General features: G+C 36.2%; 1 protein-coding gene across 1 annotated transcript in view; it reads right to left on the bottom strand.

Annotated features, from left to right (window-relative positions):
• The window catches only part of FAM169A (family with sequence similarity 169 member A), a 56,884-nt gene extending 34,898 nt beyond the window's left edge, over nucleotides 1–21,986 (bottom strand). The window contains exons 1-4 of the mRNA XM_004374576.1: nucleotides 21,855–21,986; nucleotides 20,695–20,794; nucleotides 19,687–19,772; nucleotides 15,564–15,735 (exon numbers count right to left, since the gene is read on the bottom strand). Of these exons, the coding sequence (XP_004374633.1) occupies nucleotides 15,564–15,735; nucleotides 19,687–19,772; nucleotides 20,695–20,794; nucleotides 21,855–21,986 (490 nt within the window). The remainder of the gene's footprint in view (nucleotides 1–15,563; nucleotides 15,736–19,686; nucleotides 19,773–20,694; nucleotides 20,795–21,854) is intronic.
• Nucleotides 21,987–22,350: the final 364 nt, after the last annotated feature.

Genomic DNA, 22,350 nt, shown 5'->3' with positions numbered 1-22,350 from the left:
GTATGAACAACACCTCAATAAAGCTGTTTTAAAACATAAATAAAATAGTAACCTACACGTCACTCCAACAATCCATTTATATTTTGCAAAGACACCCCCAAAACCTACTCCTACTGAAATCTGTTTTTCAGCAAATGACACCACCATTCATCAAGTTGCTCAAAGCAAAAAACCTACAACTCATCATCCTTTACTCTTTTCCCACAGCCCATATATAATAGATCATAAATCCTACAGCAATAATTTCCAAAATTATCTCAAATACGACCACTTCTCACCACCTCTACCCCCCACCACCTTGTCCAAGCCACCATCATTTCTCACCACCTCATCTCTCCAACAGCCTCTTAACTGTCTCCCTGCCATCACTCCCATACCCCAGCAAGTAGTTTATATGTTATGTTGTTAGGTGCTGTTGAGTGCGACCCTATGTACAACAGAACAAAACACTGCCTGGTCCTGCGCTATCCTCACTATCATTGTGCTTGAGCCCTTTGTTGCAGCCACTGTGTCAATCCATCTCCTTGAGGGTCCTCCTCTTTTTCACTGACCCTCTACCAAGCATGATGTCCCTCTCCGGGGATGATTCCCTCCTTATAACATGTCCAAAGTATGTGAGATGTAGTCTCGCCATCCTTGCTTCTAAGGAGCACTCTGGTTGTACTTCTTCCATGACAGATTAGTTCATGTTTCTGGCAGCCCATAGTATACTCAATATTCTTCGCAAACACCACAATTCAAAGGCATCAATTCTTCTTTGATCTTCCTTATTCATCGTCTAGCTTTCACATGCATATGAAACGAATGAAAACACCATGGCTTGGGTCAGACACACCTTAGTCTTCAAGGTGACTTCTTTGCTTTTCAACACTTTAAACAGTTCTTTTGCAGCAGATTTGCCCAATGCAATGTGTCTTTTGATTTACTGACTGTAGTTTATACTGGTCAGTAATTAAGAGCACAGCTGGGCTTGTCCACAGGGGTTTTCAGTTCGATTCAATGTGGCTGCTTGGGCTTCCTCACAGCATGGAAGTCCTGGGGTAGTCGTATTTCTTCATGGTGACTGGCTTCCAAGAATGCAAAAGTGGAAACTGCGAGGCCTTCTTAAGGCTTAGCAGAGTGTCACTGTGCTAGCCCAAATTCAAGTGGGCTACCCAAGGACATCGCAGTGGTTAACAGCTAAGGCTGCTAACCAAAAGGTAGGCAGTTCAAATCCACCAGTCACTCCTTGGAAACCCTATGGGGCAGTTCTACTCTGTCCTATAGGGTCGCTATGAGTTGGAATCCACTCAACGGCACCAGGCTCAGGTTTTACCCAAGGACAGAAATGCTGGTTCATTAGGGGCCACCGAAGTAACATACTACGACTGGAATCCAGGTTCCTTCTATCTTGTGGGTTCTCCATCCCATAGGTCCTCAGAGTCCTTCGCATTTAGCAGACAGATAAGTGTTTTTAAAAAAAAAAATTTTTTTTTAAACACTTTTTCACCACCTTGACCTGAAGTTACACATATCACATCTTCCATTCCTTTGGGGCAAAGTGTCATATAACCCCATCTAGTTGTGAAAGTGACTGGGAAATAAAATTCCTGGCTAGGAAGCTGCTGGTCAATGACTACAATATAAAAGAAGCCACACAAATTTTTGATGAACAGTTAGCAGCCTCAGATAACATTCTTCTTTCTCTTATCTCCCAGTAGACTGACATCTCCCTTTTAACCTTCAGGAAATCAGTGATCACATCCAATGAGATAGTAACTTTCGTTGGCTCACATACTCCCTTCCAGCTTTTTTTTGGTAACCTCAGGCCGTTTTCAGGAACTTACATTCTTACACCAATATTCATAAATACCTCCACATACTGTATACAATAGTTTTGACTAATCTCATCCACATTTTTAAATTATGTTGACTTCTGGGGTCCACATAAATATCCATATCCCATATGTTCCAGACTTAGATTTCTAACTATGTATCTCAACTTATATGCCCCATAGGAACACTGAACTCTATGTATGTAAAAACTGAACTCACTGTTACTAAATCTACTCATTCTTTTGTATTCCCAATCTTAATGACCTCCTACCAATACCTAGCACAAAGCAAAACTTTCATGATTTACCACTGATTTCTCTCCTCCCATCCCAACACCCAGGCAATAGTCACTGCACTCTGTCTACTCCCGGTCTGCCACTTACCTAGCTTTAGTTCTTCTTTCACCTGGACTACTAAAATAACCCTTCTAATTGACTTCCCTGACTTCAGTCTACAATTTTCCTACCCATCATCCAAGTGCTGTAAAAATGATCTTCCTAAAGTATTTAATTATGTCATCCCTACATAAAATTCTTTGATAGCTTCCTTGCCTATACAAAATTTCAAACTTCGTAATATGATATTTAAAACCCTTCACAATGGGACTTTTATCTTCACCTCTCTTCCACCTCACAACTCCCTTCCTTTAATCCCATAAGCCTATTCAGCGTGAAGTCCCAAATATGCTCTGAACTTCTGTAACTCTATTATCTTCCTTCACATATTTACATTCCATCCATTCATATATTTACTGGGAACATTCCTTCCCTTCCCCTCTTCTCTGCCTATTGAAGTCCTACCTACTCTTCAAAGCCACTTTTAAATATACTTTCTCAGTGACACCCTCCTCCAGGCAAAATTAACTGCTCCCTCTTCAATGATTATCACTGTTGATAGCTCAAAATACATTACTTCTCAAACTGAATTACAATTAGTTTTTTACTGGCCATAGTTTTCTGTCTTAGCCATTAGATTTTTGGTGCTCTGAGGGCTGAATCCATGGCTAGTCATTTTCTTATCTCCACTGAGAATGGATTCAGCACTACTTCTCCAATAAGTAGCACTCTTACTAGAAAGCATGTGCTTTTTCAGATAGGTAGAACTTCTCCTGAACAAAGTAGCCATCTCATTTCCCAATGACACTTTTCACATAGCCGCCATGTAGGATGGGACTACCATGTGCCTTTGCTCATTCTCCTAAGAATTAAATGCACCTGGACAGACTCAAGTCCCTAAAATATAACCTCAATGTTTCTCAAATGCAAACTTCAGCTATGTTTTGCCTTTAGCTATACTATCCATCCATATCATTTTATATCAGTGTTTGTTATTCCTTAGAATAATTTTGAAGCACAAGGGCCAAAATTTGAACTTTAGTAAACAAAAAGTGAGTGATCTAGCCAAAAAAGTAGGGATAATCATAGATGCAAGCTCACAGTAAAAATGTCTGAGAGTCATAAGGAACACTGACTAGCAAATGAAAAGAAAGGAAAAAATGTTTCCATTCTAAATTGGATTTCAAATAGAGATTACAAAAACCAAAAATATGCTCCCTAGTATTGATCATAGATCCCTTCAGTAGTGTGTCAACAAACTGACTTACAGTAGTTGTTTAGATTGTGTTTCCCCAAAATGGTTCTTTGATAGGACTTCCCCAAAACATGGGTCTTCAAACTGGATCAAGGTAGATTAGTGGACATTTTCAAAATCGAAGCTAATAAAGAGTGTCCTCAATTTTTTTTTTCCTCTCAGCTTGTTTACACTAAAATGTGTTATCTGATTTACACAAATTTATACAATTCATTATTTCACAATATAAGGCAAAAAGTTACAAAACTTCCACTGAATTAACCAGTGGGTTTTTTTTTGAAGTATGAGACTTTTTCTTTAACAGTTTGCCAGTTACTGTAGCCCTTTTAACATGTGGCCCTAAATCATTATATGCCACAGGAGGATTTATAGAGTTTATCTAGTTTTTGATAGACATTATTAGACTCCAGGCTTAGTTTCATTTTTTTCTTTCAATTTACTTGTTTTTAATCAAAGTTATACACATACATTGTTTAGAATACAATAGTTTTATAAGACTTGTTGAAAAAAAGCAGCACCATGACCTCCTCCCTGATCTACACACACAAACACACTTTCCATTCCCCAGAAATAACCACTCTAAAACCTTTTAACTGATTTTTCAGTATTTAGTTCCTCTTGATTTTTACTTCTTGATTTTTCCATTTCCATCAACTGACTTACCAGAATGGAAGATGAGAATTTATCTACTACACGGATTCACACTTCCCAATCCCAACTCCACCATAAGCACCATTCCTGTGCATTGCCCAATTATTCCAATATAGTAATTTTAGTTAATCAGTACTTACATTAATTTCAGTATTTGCATTATGACTACATACTTTTGACAAGAGACTCATGTACTGTATCAGCACTGTTTTTCCTTTCCTGCGCTGCTTTTTGATTTGCCTTAATAATGGTTGATCACTAATTACGTATTATTTATCTCTGATTTATCCCCCAAATTCTCCCGTAACTGCATAAATCTTAACTTGGTAAGTTCAAACGTATCAGATATTCCATCATTTCCATCTTCTTGAATCAGTGTCCCAGAGCTTTCTGACTTGCTGCAATCTAGATCAGCCAACTCTAGAAAAGTCCAACAGAACTTTCTGTAGTGACAGACATGTTCTGTATCTACTCTGTCCAAAGTGGTAGCCACTAGCCATACATAGCCATTGAGCATTTAAAATGCAGTTAGTGTGATTGAGAAACTGAGTTTTTAACCAGTTCTAGAACTATGGCATAGCTTTGATTTCAGGATCTCCTTTCTCCCTTCAGTTTAGCTCCCGCCTCCTCATCCAATATCTTTCTTGTTTTAGTAGAACAAGGGTACCTAAGAGGTTAAATTGTTTTGAGTGTGGTCATCTAAAAATTTCCTTCTTTTACTCTCATACTTCATAGAAAATCTGATGGTATAGAATTCATTGGAAATCATTTTCCCTCAGTATCCTAAAGGCACTGTTCCACATCAAGCTTTCAGTATTGCTATTGAGAAAGCTAATATTCTGATTCCTGATCCTTTATATAAATCTTTCACTCACTGGAGGCACAGAAAGTATCTTCTCTATCCCACAGGTTCTGAAATTTCCTAATAACGTATCCTGGTATGGGTCTATTTTAAGCCACTGTGATGATGCCCATGGGCCCTTTCAATCCAGAAATTCATGTTTCATACTTCTAAGAAATTCTCTTGAGTTACTTCAATTGGTGATTTCTTCCCTCCATTTTCTCTCCTCTCTTTCTGGAATGAACATCTATTATTCATACTGTTCCTCTAATTTTATGTTTTTCCTATTTTCTATCATTTGTTTTTCCTCTCCTTTCTAATCAATTTTCTCAACTTTATCTTCCTTCTATTGAACTTTTAATTTCTGATCTTACCTTTTAATTTCCAAGAGCTCTATGAGCATTCTTTTAATAGCTCTTGTTCTCATTTCATGGGTGAAATGATTATTCTTATGTTAACGATTTTTTTTTTCCTTCATCTGTCACTTTGAAAGTGTTATTTTGTTGCTGTTTTGATAGCCATCATTCATATCAGTAAATTATGTCTATTTGTTCATAGTTAAAAATGAGACATAAAAAAAAAAACAATTAGAAGCTCTGTGTGCATGGTGAGGCTTACAACCAGTGAGCTTCACAACAGGATGATCTGGCTCTGTCATTTCCCAGGGGAAGCACTTATTTCTTCCCCCACCTCCCCCTTCGCCTAGTCAAATTCCTCAGACAAAATGTTTTTGCTCATGTAACCCTTAAAATAAATTTTAAATACTATGTATTCACATATCTTTGGTAATATCTAAAATTTTCATCTCAAGTATCAAAAATTATAAAGGAAGTAATTTATGGCATATTGTCAACTTTTTAAAAACTATTTATTTTTAAAATAATTTTGGACTTTAGAGAAGTTGCAAAAATATCACAAAGAGTTTTAGTTTACCCTTCACCCAGCTTCCCTAATATTAACATTTTACATAGCCGAAGTATTACTGTTAAAATCAGGAAATTAACATTGATGCAACACTATTAACTAAACTACAGGCCTTACACAAATTTTACCAATTTTTCTGCTAATGTCCTTTTTCTATTCCAGAAACCAAACTAGGATCCTGCACTGTATTTAGTTGCATCTCTCCTTAGCCTCCTCTCGTCTTTGACAATCCCTCCATCTCTTCTTGTCTTTCACATGACACTTCTGGAGATTAACAGTAAGTTATTTTGGAAAATAACCCTCAATTTGACTTTCTCTAAGTTTTCTCATGATAACACTGAGGTCATGGATTTTGGGTAAAAACACCACAGAAATGACGTTGTGTCCTTGTCAGTACATTTTATCAAAGGGGTACAAGGACGTCTTATTACAGGTGATGTTAACCATGATCCATTGGTTAACATGGTGTCTCCCAGATTTCTCCACTGTAAAGTTACTATTTTTCCCTTTGCAAAAATAAACAATACTGACTTAAGAAAAAACAAAAACTACATCACTCTTTTAAATGTATCGAATGCAATTTGATAGCTGTCATCATCCACTGAATATTCTTAACTATTAAACAATTCCTTAACATTCAGAAATTTTACATTGTTCCTTCTTCTCCTTGAACTTCTATTTCCATCATATTCTACAGAGCATTATCTTCATGTAAAATTTTTCTGCTTGGAACTTTTTAAATCTATAACCAAATTCTAAATATCAACTCAGAAGAAATCTTGAATTATCACTATAATCAATATTAGTACACAATGGATCAAAACACAAATATGCATTTGGAAAACTAATTATTAAGTAAAAATTAAAATTTTAATGTAGCGACATGTCTTAATGAAATAGAATTTACCTTTTTATTATTGTTATTATCATTGGTTTTGAATCCATGAATGAATATTACTACTAGATTTTTACAGGGTTCAGCATTAATTCTACTACTTTTTTTTTTTTTTTTTAATTTTATGACTATAAATGCTTCAGAACACGGCCAAATAAACAGTAGAGGGGATCAGAAAAAGTTTTGTTATAGCGACACTACTCAATTCTTCGATCTCTCTTAAGAGTTATCACACAGAGGTCTATTATCAAAAACTATTTTCAATAATCTGCCACCTGACAATTCAATTATATCCTCTTTCCCTTTTGTAGAAAGCAAAGAAAGAAAAACCACCTGGAGTTGCAAAAGGATACTACCTAGGCATTAAATTCAATCACTGTCTCCACTGATCCACCTTAGAATCCACCCCCACCCCGCCACATTCTTTTTTTGGTGGCACTTCTGGAAGTCTTTACAACTTCAGGATTAGTACACTATGGTAAGATTAAGGATGGATGAAAAGCGTATTTTCATTTTGAAAAGTAGAAGACGGAAGACTGTAAAAACAAACATTTTGTAAGCAAGCACTTTCTCAGATGGATCAATTTTAATCAAAAGTAAATATAGATGTTACGGATCTGGTAATTTATTCCCTTAAAACAAACTATGCCATCACACCTCAAAGTGTTCGAGTACCCCCAGGAGTATGTTTTTTTGCCAGAGCAAGGTTGGAACAGTAGTCTAGCTATGTTATGTTAGGGAAAAGACTTTCCATCAATCTTTCTCTTTTTAGCCCCACCTTCCAGAAGTAGCCGGTGTTATAATAACCAAATCTTTTAAAGGTTTTGCATATGTATTTGGTTGCTTTCTGCCTTCTCCACTGGCAGCTTAGGATTCAGTTACCACATGCCCACCCATTTTTCTAGCTTAAAAAATTTTGTTGCTATTACCTTCACTCCTATTCACTTTGCCATTTTGGATTTATGCTTTTCAAAAATTTCTTTGCTGACAATTTGGTGATATTGCAAGTGGGAGTGGAGGCTGATGCACGTGTTCACCATCTTAAACCAAGGCATCAAAGCTATAGCCACACCCCACCAACCCCTGCCCATTTAAGCTCCTCTATATGACATCCAAATTTTAACTATAAAGCCCTGAGAAGTCTTTGCAAAAGGATGTGTGTGACAGAATCCCCAGGTTATAAATGTAACTTGAATGGAGATTCTGAATACAAAGTTCGTATATAAGGCAAATGAATACTTAACGGTGCCATGAATGAACTAAATATATAATACTTAGCACAGTGATTCTTGGAAAACTTTTTAACTAGAACAATTCTTTACCCTGTTTACACTCTCGTCTTTGTCCTAAGAAACTTTCTCTGTGATTTGCATCCTTTTCTAAGTTACTTTTGCAGGTAGGTGTTTTGCTATATATAGACTAAACAGATGGAAAAGCTGTAATATCTGATTTTGCAACCATGTAAGTTTTCAGTTATCTTTCATCAAGTGCTTTCCTTTAAATCTTTAATGCTATGCCATAAAACACAAAGGTATTTATGGATTTAGTATCTCTGATCTCGTGTAAACACAGGGACCATGCAAATCCAAGGCTGGCAATGATTTGTAAATTTCCTAAGACATTTATCTGTTCTCTTTGCCAAGCCCACATTTCACAAAGCTAAGTTATCTACTTTTGGTGCAAAGAAAAGAAATGATGAGGTTCCCCTCCTCAAATAAATAGAGAACTAAGATGACCCTCTAAAAGATAACTATAAAACAACCTTATACTGTATTTAAACAGAGACAGTCAAAGTCACTGTCCATTAAAACAGGCTAAATAAAATCTTGTGGGCACCTGTAAAAGATATGAAGCCACAAACACATACATATATATATAGAGAGAGAGAGAGAGAGCGAGCGAGAGAGAGAGCGAGAGACAGCGAGAGCGAGCGCGATAGAAACAGCGAGAGACAGAGAGCGAGAGAGAGAACGAGAGCGAGACAGCGAGCGCGAGAGCATCTCCCTTTGCTAATATTTTATAGTGAAATGGTTCTAAAAGCAGTATGTGGATCCTTACACAAATTTTCATCTTAAAGATAACTAGGATAAAAGTTTTAAGTTAGTCTGGATTTATTTTTTTTAAGTCACAGAACTTGATCGGAAACGTTTTACTGCTCTTTACCTGGAAAGATAAAGTCATGTTTTCTTTTGGGGTGGAAGGTTGTCTTTCCTACTGAAAAGAGTATTTTATTTCAATAGGTAAAAATATGAAGATTGGAAAATGTTAACTAATATACTTAACTCTAAAAAAAGAAAAAGGTATTCTCAGGCATTTCCTTTCTAAGATAAATTACTAGCAACAGTCTGCTTACTGTTTTATTTAAAGAATAAAAGAAATATTATAATTCTATTCTATTTGTGAGCCCCAGAACTGAATGAAAACAAAATGAGTATAATATTCCTGTGATGTATTTCTACTAATCAAAGGCTAAGGACTGAAAGCTTCACAATGATAAAGAACTGTGTAATAAAGAGAAATAAAATTAGCAAGTTCTTATCAAACACAACTAATTTTTTTAAATAAAGAAATTAAGGCAGCAAGTTATATGCTACGTATAGTTTTCAAATATATTTATATTTAAGAAAATAAAGCCAAATAATTCTGAGATTCAGCAATTATCAAGATAATAGCAATTATCTTTATTTCTTAGTCTATTTTTCCATTTTTACATATTTAACTATTTTACATGTTTTAAGTTTCCACTCAAATGTTGCTATCAATATTTGAAGGAAAAGATACATTATTTTCCCTTCTGAATTCTCAGAAGAGGGAAAACGAAGACAAGGATATAGATTTTTCTACCTTAAGAAACGGCCTCTACTCTTAGAAACTAATTTAATTCTTCTTATTCTTTTTCTTAATCAATTTTTATTAGATCTAGATAATTCTGAATTAAATTATTTATTACTCCTTAGCCACAACTTCTACTGTACAAGAAAACTTTAAAAATATAGAATTATACTTACAAGATATAATACATATATGATTTGAGATTATACTTAAAAGGCTGACTAAAAGAACAGATTATGACCAAGAGTACACCAACTTATGAACAAAAAACTCAAAGATGTTATAAAATGAAACATCTAGAAATTCAGGACATTAGACCATTAATCATACTGGCAATATACATATATGCCCTAACGTATTATTATTGCTAAAATTATTTAGTAAATGCAAGGTCTGATCATGTAGCTGTATTACTGTGGAGATAATTATTTATAAGAATTTAAGATTATAAAATACAATATAAGCCTCAATATACAAACCCCAGATACACTTACTTTGATTTTTAAAAAATGGCTTTAAAAATAAAGCTTCAAAGTAGGATTACGAAACTTCTGCCCAGATTACTACTGACAAGAACACTTTGACATTTCTAGTCAATTACCATGCATCACATGTAAGCTGACAAGAGAAATCTTTTCTGTAATTGGTAATAAGATTGTTTCCTCCACCTACCAGTTTTAAGAAAAATTCTATGGAGTTAATATTTAAGAGACCCCCATGTCAGAACCTATTCTAAGACAAAAAGAATCAAGAGTATTGGGTTTTAACACTGACAATAAACACTTAGTCTTGAGCTGGCTCAGGAAACTGGGAGGTGAAGAAACAACACGTGCTTTGGGCTATGAAAATTTCACAACTGTATAAGAAGATGGTGGGATTCTATGGCACTGTAGATTCTATGGCACTGTAACTTTATTCACAGCAGTCTAAAAGAGTCAACATACAAAGACTCTAGTGAGCTGGCCAACCACTGTTCCAATAATACTACAGCAATCTTCTATCACTGAGAAAACTACATATTAAAATCTATTGTTGACATGGAGAAAGAGGAATTGGTCCCAATGAAGTAATACAAGACATATTGTCAGCCCTAAAAAATATGAAAAATAAAGATTGCTTAGCAATTTAGTCCATGAGGAGGTAGCATTCTGAGTGTTCTATTCCCAGGAGTAAATGCTGTTATCAACTTGGTCGATCTATTGGATCACTGGAAAGGGAAGAAGTATAGTATCAGTAATTCCACTTACCAAGATAAGCATTTCTCTCAGAGTAACATGAGAAGGGCGAAGAGAGGAGGGAATGTCCTTGATCATGGGGATGGGTATAATGTAACTTGGCTTAAGATCACAAGTCACTGTAAAACTAACTATAATATAGGAAAGTAGAGACGTAAACTATAACTCCACAATCAATGCCTGGCATAGCGTGCTCAATAACCGATGCCTTTTTTACTAGGCATGATCTGTTTCTGGAAGCCTAAAAGATCGACAAGTATAATGAAAACCAAACTTGACAGCCAGAGGGGACTGAACTGATGGCCACAGATCCTGCGAAGGTATGATATATCCTATAAGCAATAATGACAACTACAAAAGAAATATTATCCAAGCAGATTGTGAGGTTAGTGCCAAGACACATGGAAGATCATGAGAAATACATGCAAACAGCTGCTTCTTATTAGTTACATTATATAACTACTATATTTAATTATATTAGGTATAATTAAATTATCATAGCCTTAGAAATGGAGCCCTGGTGGAGCAGTGGTCATGCATTCAGCTGCTAACCAAAAGGAATGTTATTCAAAAAATTGTATATATTCTAGTTTGATACAAACCATGCACCTGTTACCATGACTACACACTACATATCTATTTTATTTATTTTTTAAATTAAGAGAATCCAGAAGTTGTCCAGTCTATGCTTAGGGAATAACAGCAAGGTAATCCTCAAACTTGAAAATATAGATAACCTTAAAAAATGAGTGTAACGTACTAAGAATGAAATAAGCCATAAAAAGCATTTGATCCTAAATACTAACATATAAGTGAATAGCTGAAGAATTTTTGAGACTGCTTTCATAATTTGTCCACTGAAAGGTATTTTGTTCCTATTGTACCACAGCCTAATGCCCCATGGTTATGCACTGAGGTTTGGATGATAAAACACTCTATATTCATCTACTCTACTGACTCTTCTCTTGACAAGACTGCAGGTACTTCCTTTACTATAACAGTCTTTCAACTTTAAGGTGTGATCTGTTTCTCTTTAAATTCAGTTTTCTAATTTAAAACCACTCCTGAGACCATGGATTTCAGCCTATTCATGCTCTAACTTCCAAGTGCAGAATCAAAAACTTCAGAGCCAGAAGGTTCAGTGATCATCTGGTCAAGTGCAAACCACTCATTTTACAGAAGAAAAGTGAAACCTGAGTAGTCATTAAATAACTTACAAGTCAGTGGCAATATTATAACTAAACCCAAAATCTCTGGGACAATACTCAAATCTTCTTTACATCAAATCTTGGCTTTTTTAAAGATAATCTTGGAGTTGTATAGTACATAGAAGAGTAGTGGAGTTTCAACAGTAAATTGGCTTGGCTGAATAAGTTGTCCCAATTATTTCATTAATATTTCTTCAGGCTCAAACTCAAATTCTTTGGGTATGTAAATGAAACAGGATGGGACTAATAAGGTATATTTTCAAATTTCTTACGAATCCTTTCACTTGCTTGGACTGGTGGGGTGGTGATATTAGTTGTTTAGGTTATGAATCACACTGCTTTTCTTTGTTCTGATCTCTCCCTAGAGTTTAAGCTCAGATCTCAGCCAATCAGCCAATCATTTACTGCAACGTGTACTGTAACTAAGGACATCAGGGGCATGAACAAGAGTTTTCAAAAATTACCCATAGCTTGAAAACATTGACAGTATCTTCAAACTCAGTGTCATGTTCTTTTTCAAAATATCTGATAACAGAATCAGTACAGGAAGTAAACAATTGCTGATCAAAAACATGAAAACATTTATTTTACTAACAAATTAGATAAATTCTGGAACCCAAGCAATTATTTCCAGAAGGCCCCACTTTCAACTGCAAAATAAGCACTACTTTAATAGAGACCACTTTGAACATCTGATGTTTTTGGAGCCTTTGGAAAGTGGAAAAGATCATATAAATAACAAGGAAAAATAATGAAATATTATCTTAAAGGAATAAATAAGGAGACATTAAAATAACAGAGTACAGAACTCAAATTCATGTAAAAAGACCAGACTTAATGGTCTGGCTGAGACAGAAGGAACCCCCAAAGCCATGGCCCCCGGACGTTTTGTTAACCCAGAATTAAAACCATTCCCAAAGCCCACTCTTCAGACAAATATTAGATCTGGACTATAAAACACAAAATAATACTCGTGAAGTGCATGCTTCTTAGTTCAAGTAGATACACGAGACCAAATGGGCAGCTCCTGTCCGGAGGCAGGATCAGAAGTCAGGAAGAGACAGGAGCTGGCTGAATGGACACAAGAAACCTGGGGTGGAAAGGGGGAGTGTGCTGTCACATTGTAGGGACTGCAACTAGTGTCACATGACAATATGTGCATAAATTTTTGTATGAGAAATTAACTTGAGCTGTAAACGTTCACCTAAAGCACAATAAAAATACAATAACAGAGGAGAAAAAAACAAAAAAAGCACAAATATCTTTACAATAAAATATCTACCTAACCCCCACGCAAAAAAAACCCCACCTAAAACAAAGCAACAACAACAAAACTAAGTTCTTGACAGCAATCTCTTTATTTCAGGCAAAAAAGGAATTTATATAGTTTCTGGAATTTCACTGTACTATAACAGAATCTGGAGCCCAGGTGGCGCAATGGTTAAGAGCTCAGCTGATAACCAAAGGTCAGCAGTTCAAATCCACCAGCCGCTCCTTGGAAACCCTATGTGGCAGTTCTACTCCGTCCAATAGGGTCACTATGAGTTGGAATAGACTTGATGGCAATGGGTTACAAAAGTATTTGACCTCACAACGTCTTCTTTTATATGTCAAAGCTACTTTCATGTACCAATTAATATTCTCATAAATTGATTTGCTATTTAATTTAAAAAAAGATAATTTCAGAAGTCTCATTCAGCTACAAATCTGTTTAATAAATATTTTATCATTTTGCTACTAGTATATATATAGATGTACCAATATAGATAACAGAAATACTGCTAAACAAAATGTTTTAGTACTTGTTTTAGACATTTTTTTCCAAAATATTTTACTCTACTTGGGTTTCCTTTGTAGAAAAAGCATTTCCAGATGGAAGGAAATGGTTACTGGCTCAAAGGCTAGTAGGTAGTTGCTGTGGTGTGCTGTCGAGTCGATTCTGACTTATAGCTACCCTATAAACACACCTAATTCCATTGTTAAATGAGAGTCAATAAAGGAGGAAAGAACTAAAATAAATACTAAGGCTGCAAGGCAACTAGTATAGAAGTTTGAAAGGTACCAAAAGTGGTGGATACAGCAGCACTTGGAAGCCTGAAGATATAAAATGGAGTTAATGACTAGAACAAGTAAAGATGGAGGCCTGTCCCAAAGGAGAGGAGGAGGCCCAAAATGTACATAAAACGAAGAGGAGCATACGCCTAGAATCAAATACTGATCAGAAATAATGAAGGGGAATGCTATGCCTTTAACCATCGTGTCTCATCAAAAGCAAGCCCTAAATAAAAAGGTATTAAGAACTCATATGTGTTTCAAATGTCTCTGAGCTAGTTTCAGGTAGGAAACTCCCCTGGAACCAATCTGAGCAGCAACAAGCCTTCAATTATCATGGGAATTAACCTTTAATAAAATAAAGCATAAAGCAATGAAATCACACATCTCCAAATTTAGTAAAATATTTTAAAAAGGAATGTTGCCCTTTACGCAATACAGCAGAAAGCTTCCATTTAACAAGAATTAGGATTCTCCCTGTAGAGAATCATGAAATCTTTCTGGAGTTACAGAAAACACTGGTTCTATCTGAGATTTATACAAGAATAAAATAGCATACTAAGAGAGATCCAAAGTATTTACTATAAAGCAAAACCATTGTAAATGACACATAAGTTTTTCAAATCTTGTGAAAAAAGTGATCTTCCTTTTATTGACTATATACACCAATTCTCATCATAAATGTGTACTAATTATGTGATAAGGTATCAGTCACAGCTGCTCTGAACAGAAGAACTAAGTTTGGAAGGTTTGAAATGGAAAAAAGAAAGGAAAACAATGTGTGTCCTCTGTGAAAGATCTTTTGGTTAAGGGGCAAAATAAGGCAGACGTTTTTATTTGGTGGCTGCAAGATGGGGGCAGGGCAGAGGGCATGCACACAGAGCAAGGTTAGGTAGCCAGAATCTATCCTGGCTCCAGCAACCCTCAGGGAGCTGCAAGAAGAAAACAGGCACAGCAAGCGTGAAGTTGTGCTAGTCTTGTAGGGGTAGGGTACAGCTGGGTCTTAGGATCAGAAATTCAAACTTTAGAAGCTAAACGATTTCAAAGCTGTTTATATTTTCCATATATATTAAAGCACTTTGTTTTTCTTAATAATTGGCCAACTTTCTCTTTAATATGTCAGCCTGAATCAGCTGTGCTAAGCAGAAAAGGGATATGCATTTGGGCCACAGGTGGATTGGCGTTTTAAAAGGAGCCAGCACCAGTGAGAGCAGTAGAATCAAGGTAACATTTAAATAAAGGAAAGGAAGGGAGAGGAAAGGAAAACAGAAAAATTTGAGGCTCAAATGTACAACCACCTTTCTACATATGTGGAGAAAACTCCCTCTCTGTTAATTTTTTCTAAAAGACTTTCCTAACGATCTTCACTTTTATAGGATGACAGAACCAAAGTAGTCCCAAGAAATATTAAGTAAAATCACCTCAATTTGCTCTCTAGAGACTAATTTAACAGGGATATTTATACAGTTGGGGGTCTAAGTTTCCATAATACAGAGTTTAAAGAACTTTTAAACACTCACCTGTACGCTTAACCGAATAAAACCCAATGGCCTCTCCTTTCTTCCACAGAATCTTAGCATAATCAGTACTGCTATGACACAGAAATGGGATCTCATTTCTCTCCATTTCTTGTTTTCTATAAACAATTCGATTCAGAACATACAGAACCACTCTCTCCCCAAGAGTGCTCACCTACGAAGAGAAAGAGAGTCAAACACCAGGCACAGCACTTACAATATGCATCAATTCAGAGACGCTATTTACCTTGCTCCCTGTTCCCATACATCATACTGGCATTCAAGGCAGCTCTGATACATTAACAATGGTTTGTGAAACATTTTATCATCACAGAGATAAGACTAATCATTCATACCAATAATATCCATTTCTACAAACACACATTACACATGGAATAATGCCTCGTAGCAAAATTCTAAAACAGGCAAAAGTAGTTTTCAATCTGCCAATCCCGCCACTATCTCCTCTGGCAGCACTCGGTGTTTTCTTTCTGCTTCTAACTGCCAGGACTCAGGGTCTCCCTCCCCCTGCCACCCAATTGCTGCCCACACCTCCTGTATGCTTCAACTGTTTTTCACCCCTTTTCAGCCTTGACATTAAAATAAAAAATAGCATAGTTCTCATCCCTTAAGGCTTCCAGGACAATTACCTCATTTGACGAGCAAAGCCATAATTATGCTCTTGGGAAAGGAATCTGTCTCATCCTTTCCAGGTAAAATGTTCATTTAACAATCCTGTCTGTGCTGTCTAACTATAAGGAATATCTCCCTGCCCCCAACACACACCCTCAGAGACACACACACACACACACACACACACTCTCAGACACACACCCACACCCACCCACACCCACCCCCCCCCACACACACCCTCCACCAGACCAGATAAGAGAGGACAGTAGCACCATGGAAGTCTAGTGAAAAGATACTCAGGGCGGTCATAGAACGGAAAGAGTATATTTCCTATACTTTCTACAAGGTCACAGAGACACCACAACTTTCTGACATTAAATAGTGTTTTTTCCCCACAGACATCTTTTACTGCTAAAAACAAGAGTTCTGTTCTACCTTCCCAGTCACCTTAAATGAAGACAAGTTTGCTCCTTAGTTAACTGAATGGAAAGAGAAATGATTAATCACATACACATTACTTTCAAAAATATCCCTGGTAGGGGATCTCCCAGACCAAAAATATCCCTGGTAGGGGATCTCCCAGACCACTCACCCACCCACACACATACCCCCACACACACCCACACACCCACGCCCACGAAATAAACAGTTCACTACCTTACAAGGCAACAACCTATTCAATCCTTGGGGAGCTCTGACCGTTATAAAATTCTTCCTCATACTGAGCTGAAATCTATTTCCCAAATACTATATACTTTTATATTCTGGAGCATTAAAACCTACAAATATTTGAAGACAGCCATGATGTTCCCCTAAATTTCATACCAAAGCTAATCGTTAGGAACACCTGAGGGAAATGGCTAATATAATGCTATTTTGGGTATTCTTGCCATTCCTGTCCTCCCCTTTGAAATTGCTCCAGATCACCAACATCTCTCTTCATGTCTGGCATGCAGACACTGCAGATATAAACAGTGAGGATACTGCTGAGACAATGGGACTTTTCTGGATAAACTTAAGGTGTTATTAGCTTTTTTTGCTTACCTTGATTTTACTTCTAATTAACTAAAGTCCAAATCTTTTTCAAGCATGCTGCTGTTTCAGCTTGGTCTTCATTGTGTACATGCACAGTTAATTTTTTTTTAATCTTGATGTATGACTTTACATTTATCCCTATTTAATTCTGTCATGTTAGAGTCTTCTCTTTCTTATTTCTGCCTTCACGGATTAGTTGCCCCACTCAGCACTGTGCCATGCAGAACTGATAAGCATGCCATTTATGTCTTCATCTAAGTAACGGATAAAATGGTGACCACCCCAAAACCAAACCCATTGCCTTTGAGTCAATTCCAACTTACAGTGACCCTACAGGACAGGGTAGAACTGCTCCATAGGGTTTCCAAGGCTGTAATCTCTCTGGAAGCAGACTGTCATATCTTCCTCCCACGGAGCAGCTGGTGGGTTTGAACTGCCAACCTTTTGGTTAGCAGCTGAGCACTTAACCTCTGCACCACCAGGGCCCCTCAAAAATGGTGACCAGGATAGAAAGAAGAATAAAGTTGCATAGTATGCTACTGAGGACCTCCCTTATGTCACTGAGCACTACGTTTCAGGCACAAGATTATGACCTTTATTTCATTCTCATCTAATTTTCACCACAACATTGTTAAGGCAGAGGGAAATGAGGCTTATAGTAACAAAATTACTTGTTCAAGGTCTTACGTTTGTTTAATACAAGAATAGTTACTTCCTCCTGTAAGTTTACTAACCAACTCTCCCTTATTGGCCAGGATTTGACTAGAAAAGCAGTCTCCCTTCTCCAATTTCTCTACCTCTTAAGAGGTGATGCTGTCACAAAGATAATTAAGGCTGAAGGATACCTGCCGTAGGAGTCCAAATAGAGCCTTATTTTTGGTTTTTGACTCCTCTCCTTGTTGCCTAATAAATACCTGAAGTTTCTTCACTTGTCTAAGACAGGCTACAATATACTACCATAGTAATATTCTCTTTCTCCATTCTTTAACATTAACACCCAAACGTCCTCTATAACGCATCAAACCTCAATCATATTTTAACACCTCAGGAGATTTATTTTTTTCACATACATGCTTCCTCCTTTCATTATCTATCAGATCTGTTCCGGAGAACAAGTTATACTCTTTTACTGCCATCTACTCCTCCAATTTTATGGCTTTATGCAGGTTTTTTAATTCCCTCCTCCCCTTTATTTTTTATTCAAAGTTCTTTATCAGACTGGCAAATCTCCGGGTGTAAACATTGTTCCTAGTCTTTGTGAGATGGACCCATCATTCTGGTATCTCTAGGCACATTCCGAAAGAATGAATGCAACATCAGAAGTAACCCTACTGAGTTATTATTCTCATATCCTCCTATCTCTTTCAAAGTTCCAAACTCAGAAGGAAAAAATTAAAACATCCCAGTAACCCGCAAGCTTCTCACTTTTCAGTGCAGGATTTCATAATCTCTAGATGTGCTTTCCTTGTTTCTTCCACTTGTTTAAATTGCCCCACAAGAATGAACAGAAATGGCTGGCACCCTGCAGATATGACAAGTGTTTACAGACTTGGCCCTCCTAGAAATGGCCTAAAGGAAGAAGATCAGGGTACATATATATTTTTGTCAACTCTATTCCCCTCACAAGCGTCTCTTCCTCTTGCGATTAATTAATAAGGATTCCCGCACCTATAAATTTCTAGAAATTCTCCAGATTATTATGCAGAGAATGGAGCAGTACGTCTCCAAAGTCAGTATTCTCCTTAAGAAGAGTCTAAAGTATCTCTACCAAGTCAAAGTTTCCTATCTATCCACTTTTATTGTAAATCACATTCTTCCAACCACCAAATAATTCAACGCTTTTTACTTCTGCCTGCCTCCTCGAACATTTCACATCTTAGTTTCTGTGGGTTTTCCCCAAAGTGTTCTATTTATCCTCTAACAACCAGAACATCAGACAAGTCTCTTAAGCCTTTTCACCTCTAGCAATAAAAACCAGCTTCCTTCCTGCAACACTCTTCAGTCAGCTGGCTTCTACCATAACCCTGCAGAGACTGGAAAACTTGCTCTTTCACAAACCTGGTCACTGTTTAGAACACTATATAGACCACCCAAGGAGGTCCTAATGAGCAGTCTCCAAGGGCCAGAGAATCTCAACATCCACACTTAGAGAATTAGCTTTTCCACTTAGAATAAGAAAATCAGAAGCTAAAGTTGATAAAGGCAACCACAGCTCAACTAACCCACAGGTATTCATTCTTCCTCATCCAATTCCCAGATATTTTTAGAACCACATAAAACCAAAGAAACCCAACTTGAATGCCAGTTACACCGTAAGAATGAAACTCTGAGGATTTAATATAACCTGGTTATATTAAAGTGGAGATGAGCTCAATAATTTCAAAAACCATCACTGTCTATGGAAAACATATTGTGAAATGGCCTCATAAGAAAACTTATAGAAGTATAGTCTTGTTACCTGTTTAAGCCCCTCTCTAGAAGGGACAGATGTTTTCACAATATCATCAATAGCCCACCACTGATCAGCAAGGTAAAGTGCCACAGCTAAAAGAGAGCAAATGATTATTCACATTTAAATCTTAAGTCTAAAAGTATAAATATTACTATTTAGCAGGTAAATTTTATATAGATACCTTTAAATATATCCATACTTTATAAGGGTATATATATATTTTTTTCTTTCTTTTTTTTTTTATTGTGCTTTAGGTGAAAGTTTAGAGCTTAAGTCAGTTTCTCATACAAAAATTATACACATATTGTTATGCGACCCTAGTTGCTCCCCTATAATGTGAACACACATTCCTCCTTTCGACTCCGGATTTTCCGTGTCCATTCAACCAGCTCCTATCCCTTTCTGCCTTCTCATCTCACCTCCAGACAGGAACTGCCCATTTAGTCTTGCGTATCTACTTGAACTAAGAAGCACACTCTTCACGAGTTATCATTTTATGTATTATAGTCCAGTCTATTCTTTGTCTGAAAAGTTGGCTTCAGGAATGGTTTCAGTTCTGGGTTAACAGTGAGTCTGGGGGCCATGTCTTCTGGGGTTCTTCCAGTCTCAGTGAGACCATTAAGCCTCGTCTTTCTACTAGAATTTGAGTTCTACACTCCATTTTTCTCCTGCTCCGTCAGGGACTCTCTTGTGTTCTCTGTCAGGGCATTCATTAGTGGTAGCTGGGCACCATCTAGTTCTTCTGGTCTCAGGCTGATGGAGTCTCTGGTTTATGTGACCCCTATACGGCTATATTATAGTTTACAATACAAAGTGGTTCCACTTAAGACTATTTTTATTTTATTTTATTTCAGCCATTAGGCATTTAATTTTAGCAACTGAGAATTAGATTTACCTAAAAGAACAGTTTAAACAAGTTCTTTTAAAAACAAATTCCTCCATGTAGCTACCTTTTAATAAATTTCTAACAGGAGAGAAAGTCCTCACTTTACCAAAATTAATCAAAAAAGAGACCTGTGAGTGAATCCTCAGGTGCAAAAAGAGCAAGAATTTTCTGGGTCTGATCTCCACCATAAAGAGGTACAAAGCCTACATTTGACAGGCTAATAGGAATCTGAAATGACAATTGGTTAAAGATTAGTGAAGAGTCTAATAAGAAAATACATGGCAAATTATTAAACTTTTCCTACATTAATTCTATCATTTCATTTCATAGAAGATAATATTTCTAGCCTCTAAAAACAGAGTAAATCCTTTTGGAGGAATATTATTGTCTTGAGAAAAAAAATGAAAGTTTATTTCCATAAATATTACTGTACCTAGCCACATATATGCATAAAAACAAAAGTTGTGATAAGGCCCATAAAGTCATTTGAAAACAGCCATACTTGACTATTTATTTAGACTGTTATTTAGACTACATGAGGAGAAAAGTATTTATTTTCTACTAAAAGAAGCCAATTAAATAAACTTATTTTTCCAGCAAGATACTTACAATACCTTAAAACTGCTCTGTCTTCTTTAATCCAACACTAATTCCCCATTTACAGACTCTGTTACAATTCGGATAATTATAAACTGTTGGTGCTGGAGAAGACTTTAAAGAATCAGTTACATCAACATCATACTCCAGAAGAATCTGAGGTCTAGAGAAGTTAGGGAATTTGCCCATCATCAATTCACAGTGGAACTCTACTGATTCCAAGTCTAATGATCTTTCTATCACAATATATCACAGCTTACTAATTAGAAAATGTGATTTTACTAGTTTTAAAAATAGGAGAAAAGTGTCATGACAGATGAATGTATAATTTAGTGTTTTGCTGATTTTTTTAACTAAAAAAATTTTAAACTCACAAATTCCAAATCCTAAGTAAATTTAACTGAGTTAGCTCAAATAGGGTAACCAGTCTTAGTAAAAGTGGTGTTACTTATACATAATTTTAAAGGCATAAGACAAACAATAAGCAATAACCTGTGCAGTCTGTGTTTTAAAAAACTGATTATGCTGCTGTGCTAAACAACCAGTATTTATCCATTTTACTGAATAAACTTCTGATAAAGATTTCAAAAAATTAAAGAATAGCACTTAAAAATGGTAAAAATAAAAGAATATTGATTTCATAAATAAAATTGACAAAAAGGATTGAATAAAATCACTGCAGATGCCTTACCGTACTATTAAGAAAAGAAAAACATTCTGGATTTTCAGGGTCCCCACACCTTAGGTCTGACATGTAATCTTCAGCAGAAGTTTCCAATTCCTCATGACTGCAATTATCCAGCAGATCCACAGGGAATGCCATTGTCTTTAATAAACAACATAGGACAAAACAATTCAGAATATAAAAGAACAACTTCCTTTACTAATACAAAAAATTACTTATTGTAATATTGCAGTATTTTATTGTAAGGAGCTTTCTCTATTTCATCATACAAAGACAGGCTACAATTTGAGCCTGCTGATTTAACCACGTATGTCTAAAAGAAAAATTTTTTAAAGTATTCATTTGTACTAAAAACAGGAAATGAAATAGGAATTAATGGATACTAAATGATAAAATAAATATATTTATACAGGTGTAAGAAGGAGCCATGGTGGCGCAATGGTTAAGAGCTTGGCTGCTAACCAAAAGGTTGGCAGTTCGAACTCACTAACCACTCTGTGGA

Source organism: Trichechus manatus, unplaced genomic scaffold (assembly GCF_000243295.1).
Source record: "Trichechus manatus latirostris isolate Lorelei unplaced genomic scaffold, TriManLat1.0 scaffold00029, whole genome shotgun sequence".
NCBI classification, from domain to species: Eukaryota; Metazoa; Chordata; class Mammalia; order Sirenia; family Trichechidae; genus Trichechus; species Trichechus manatus.
Note: the sequence above shows the minus strand (reverse complement) of the source record. Positions and strands in the feature narration are given on the sequence as shown.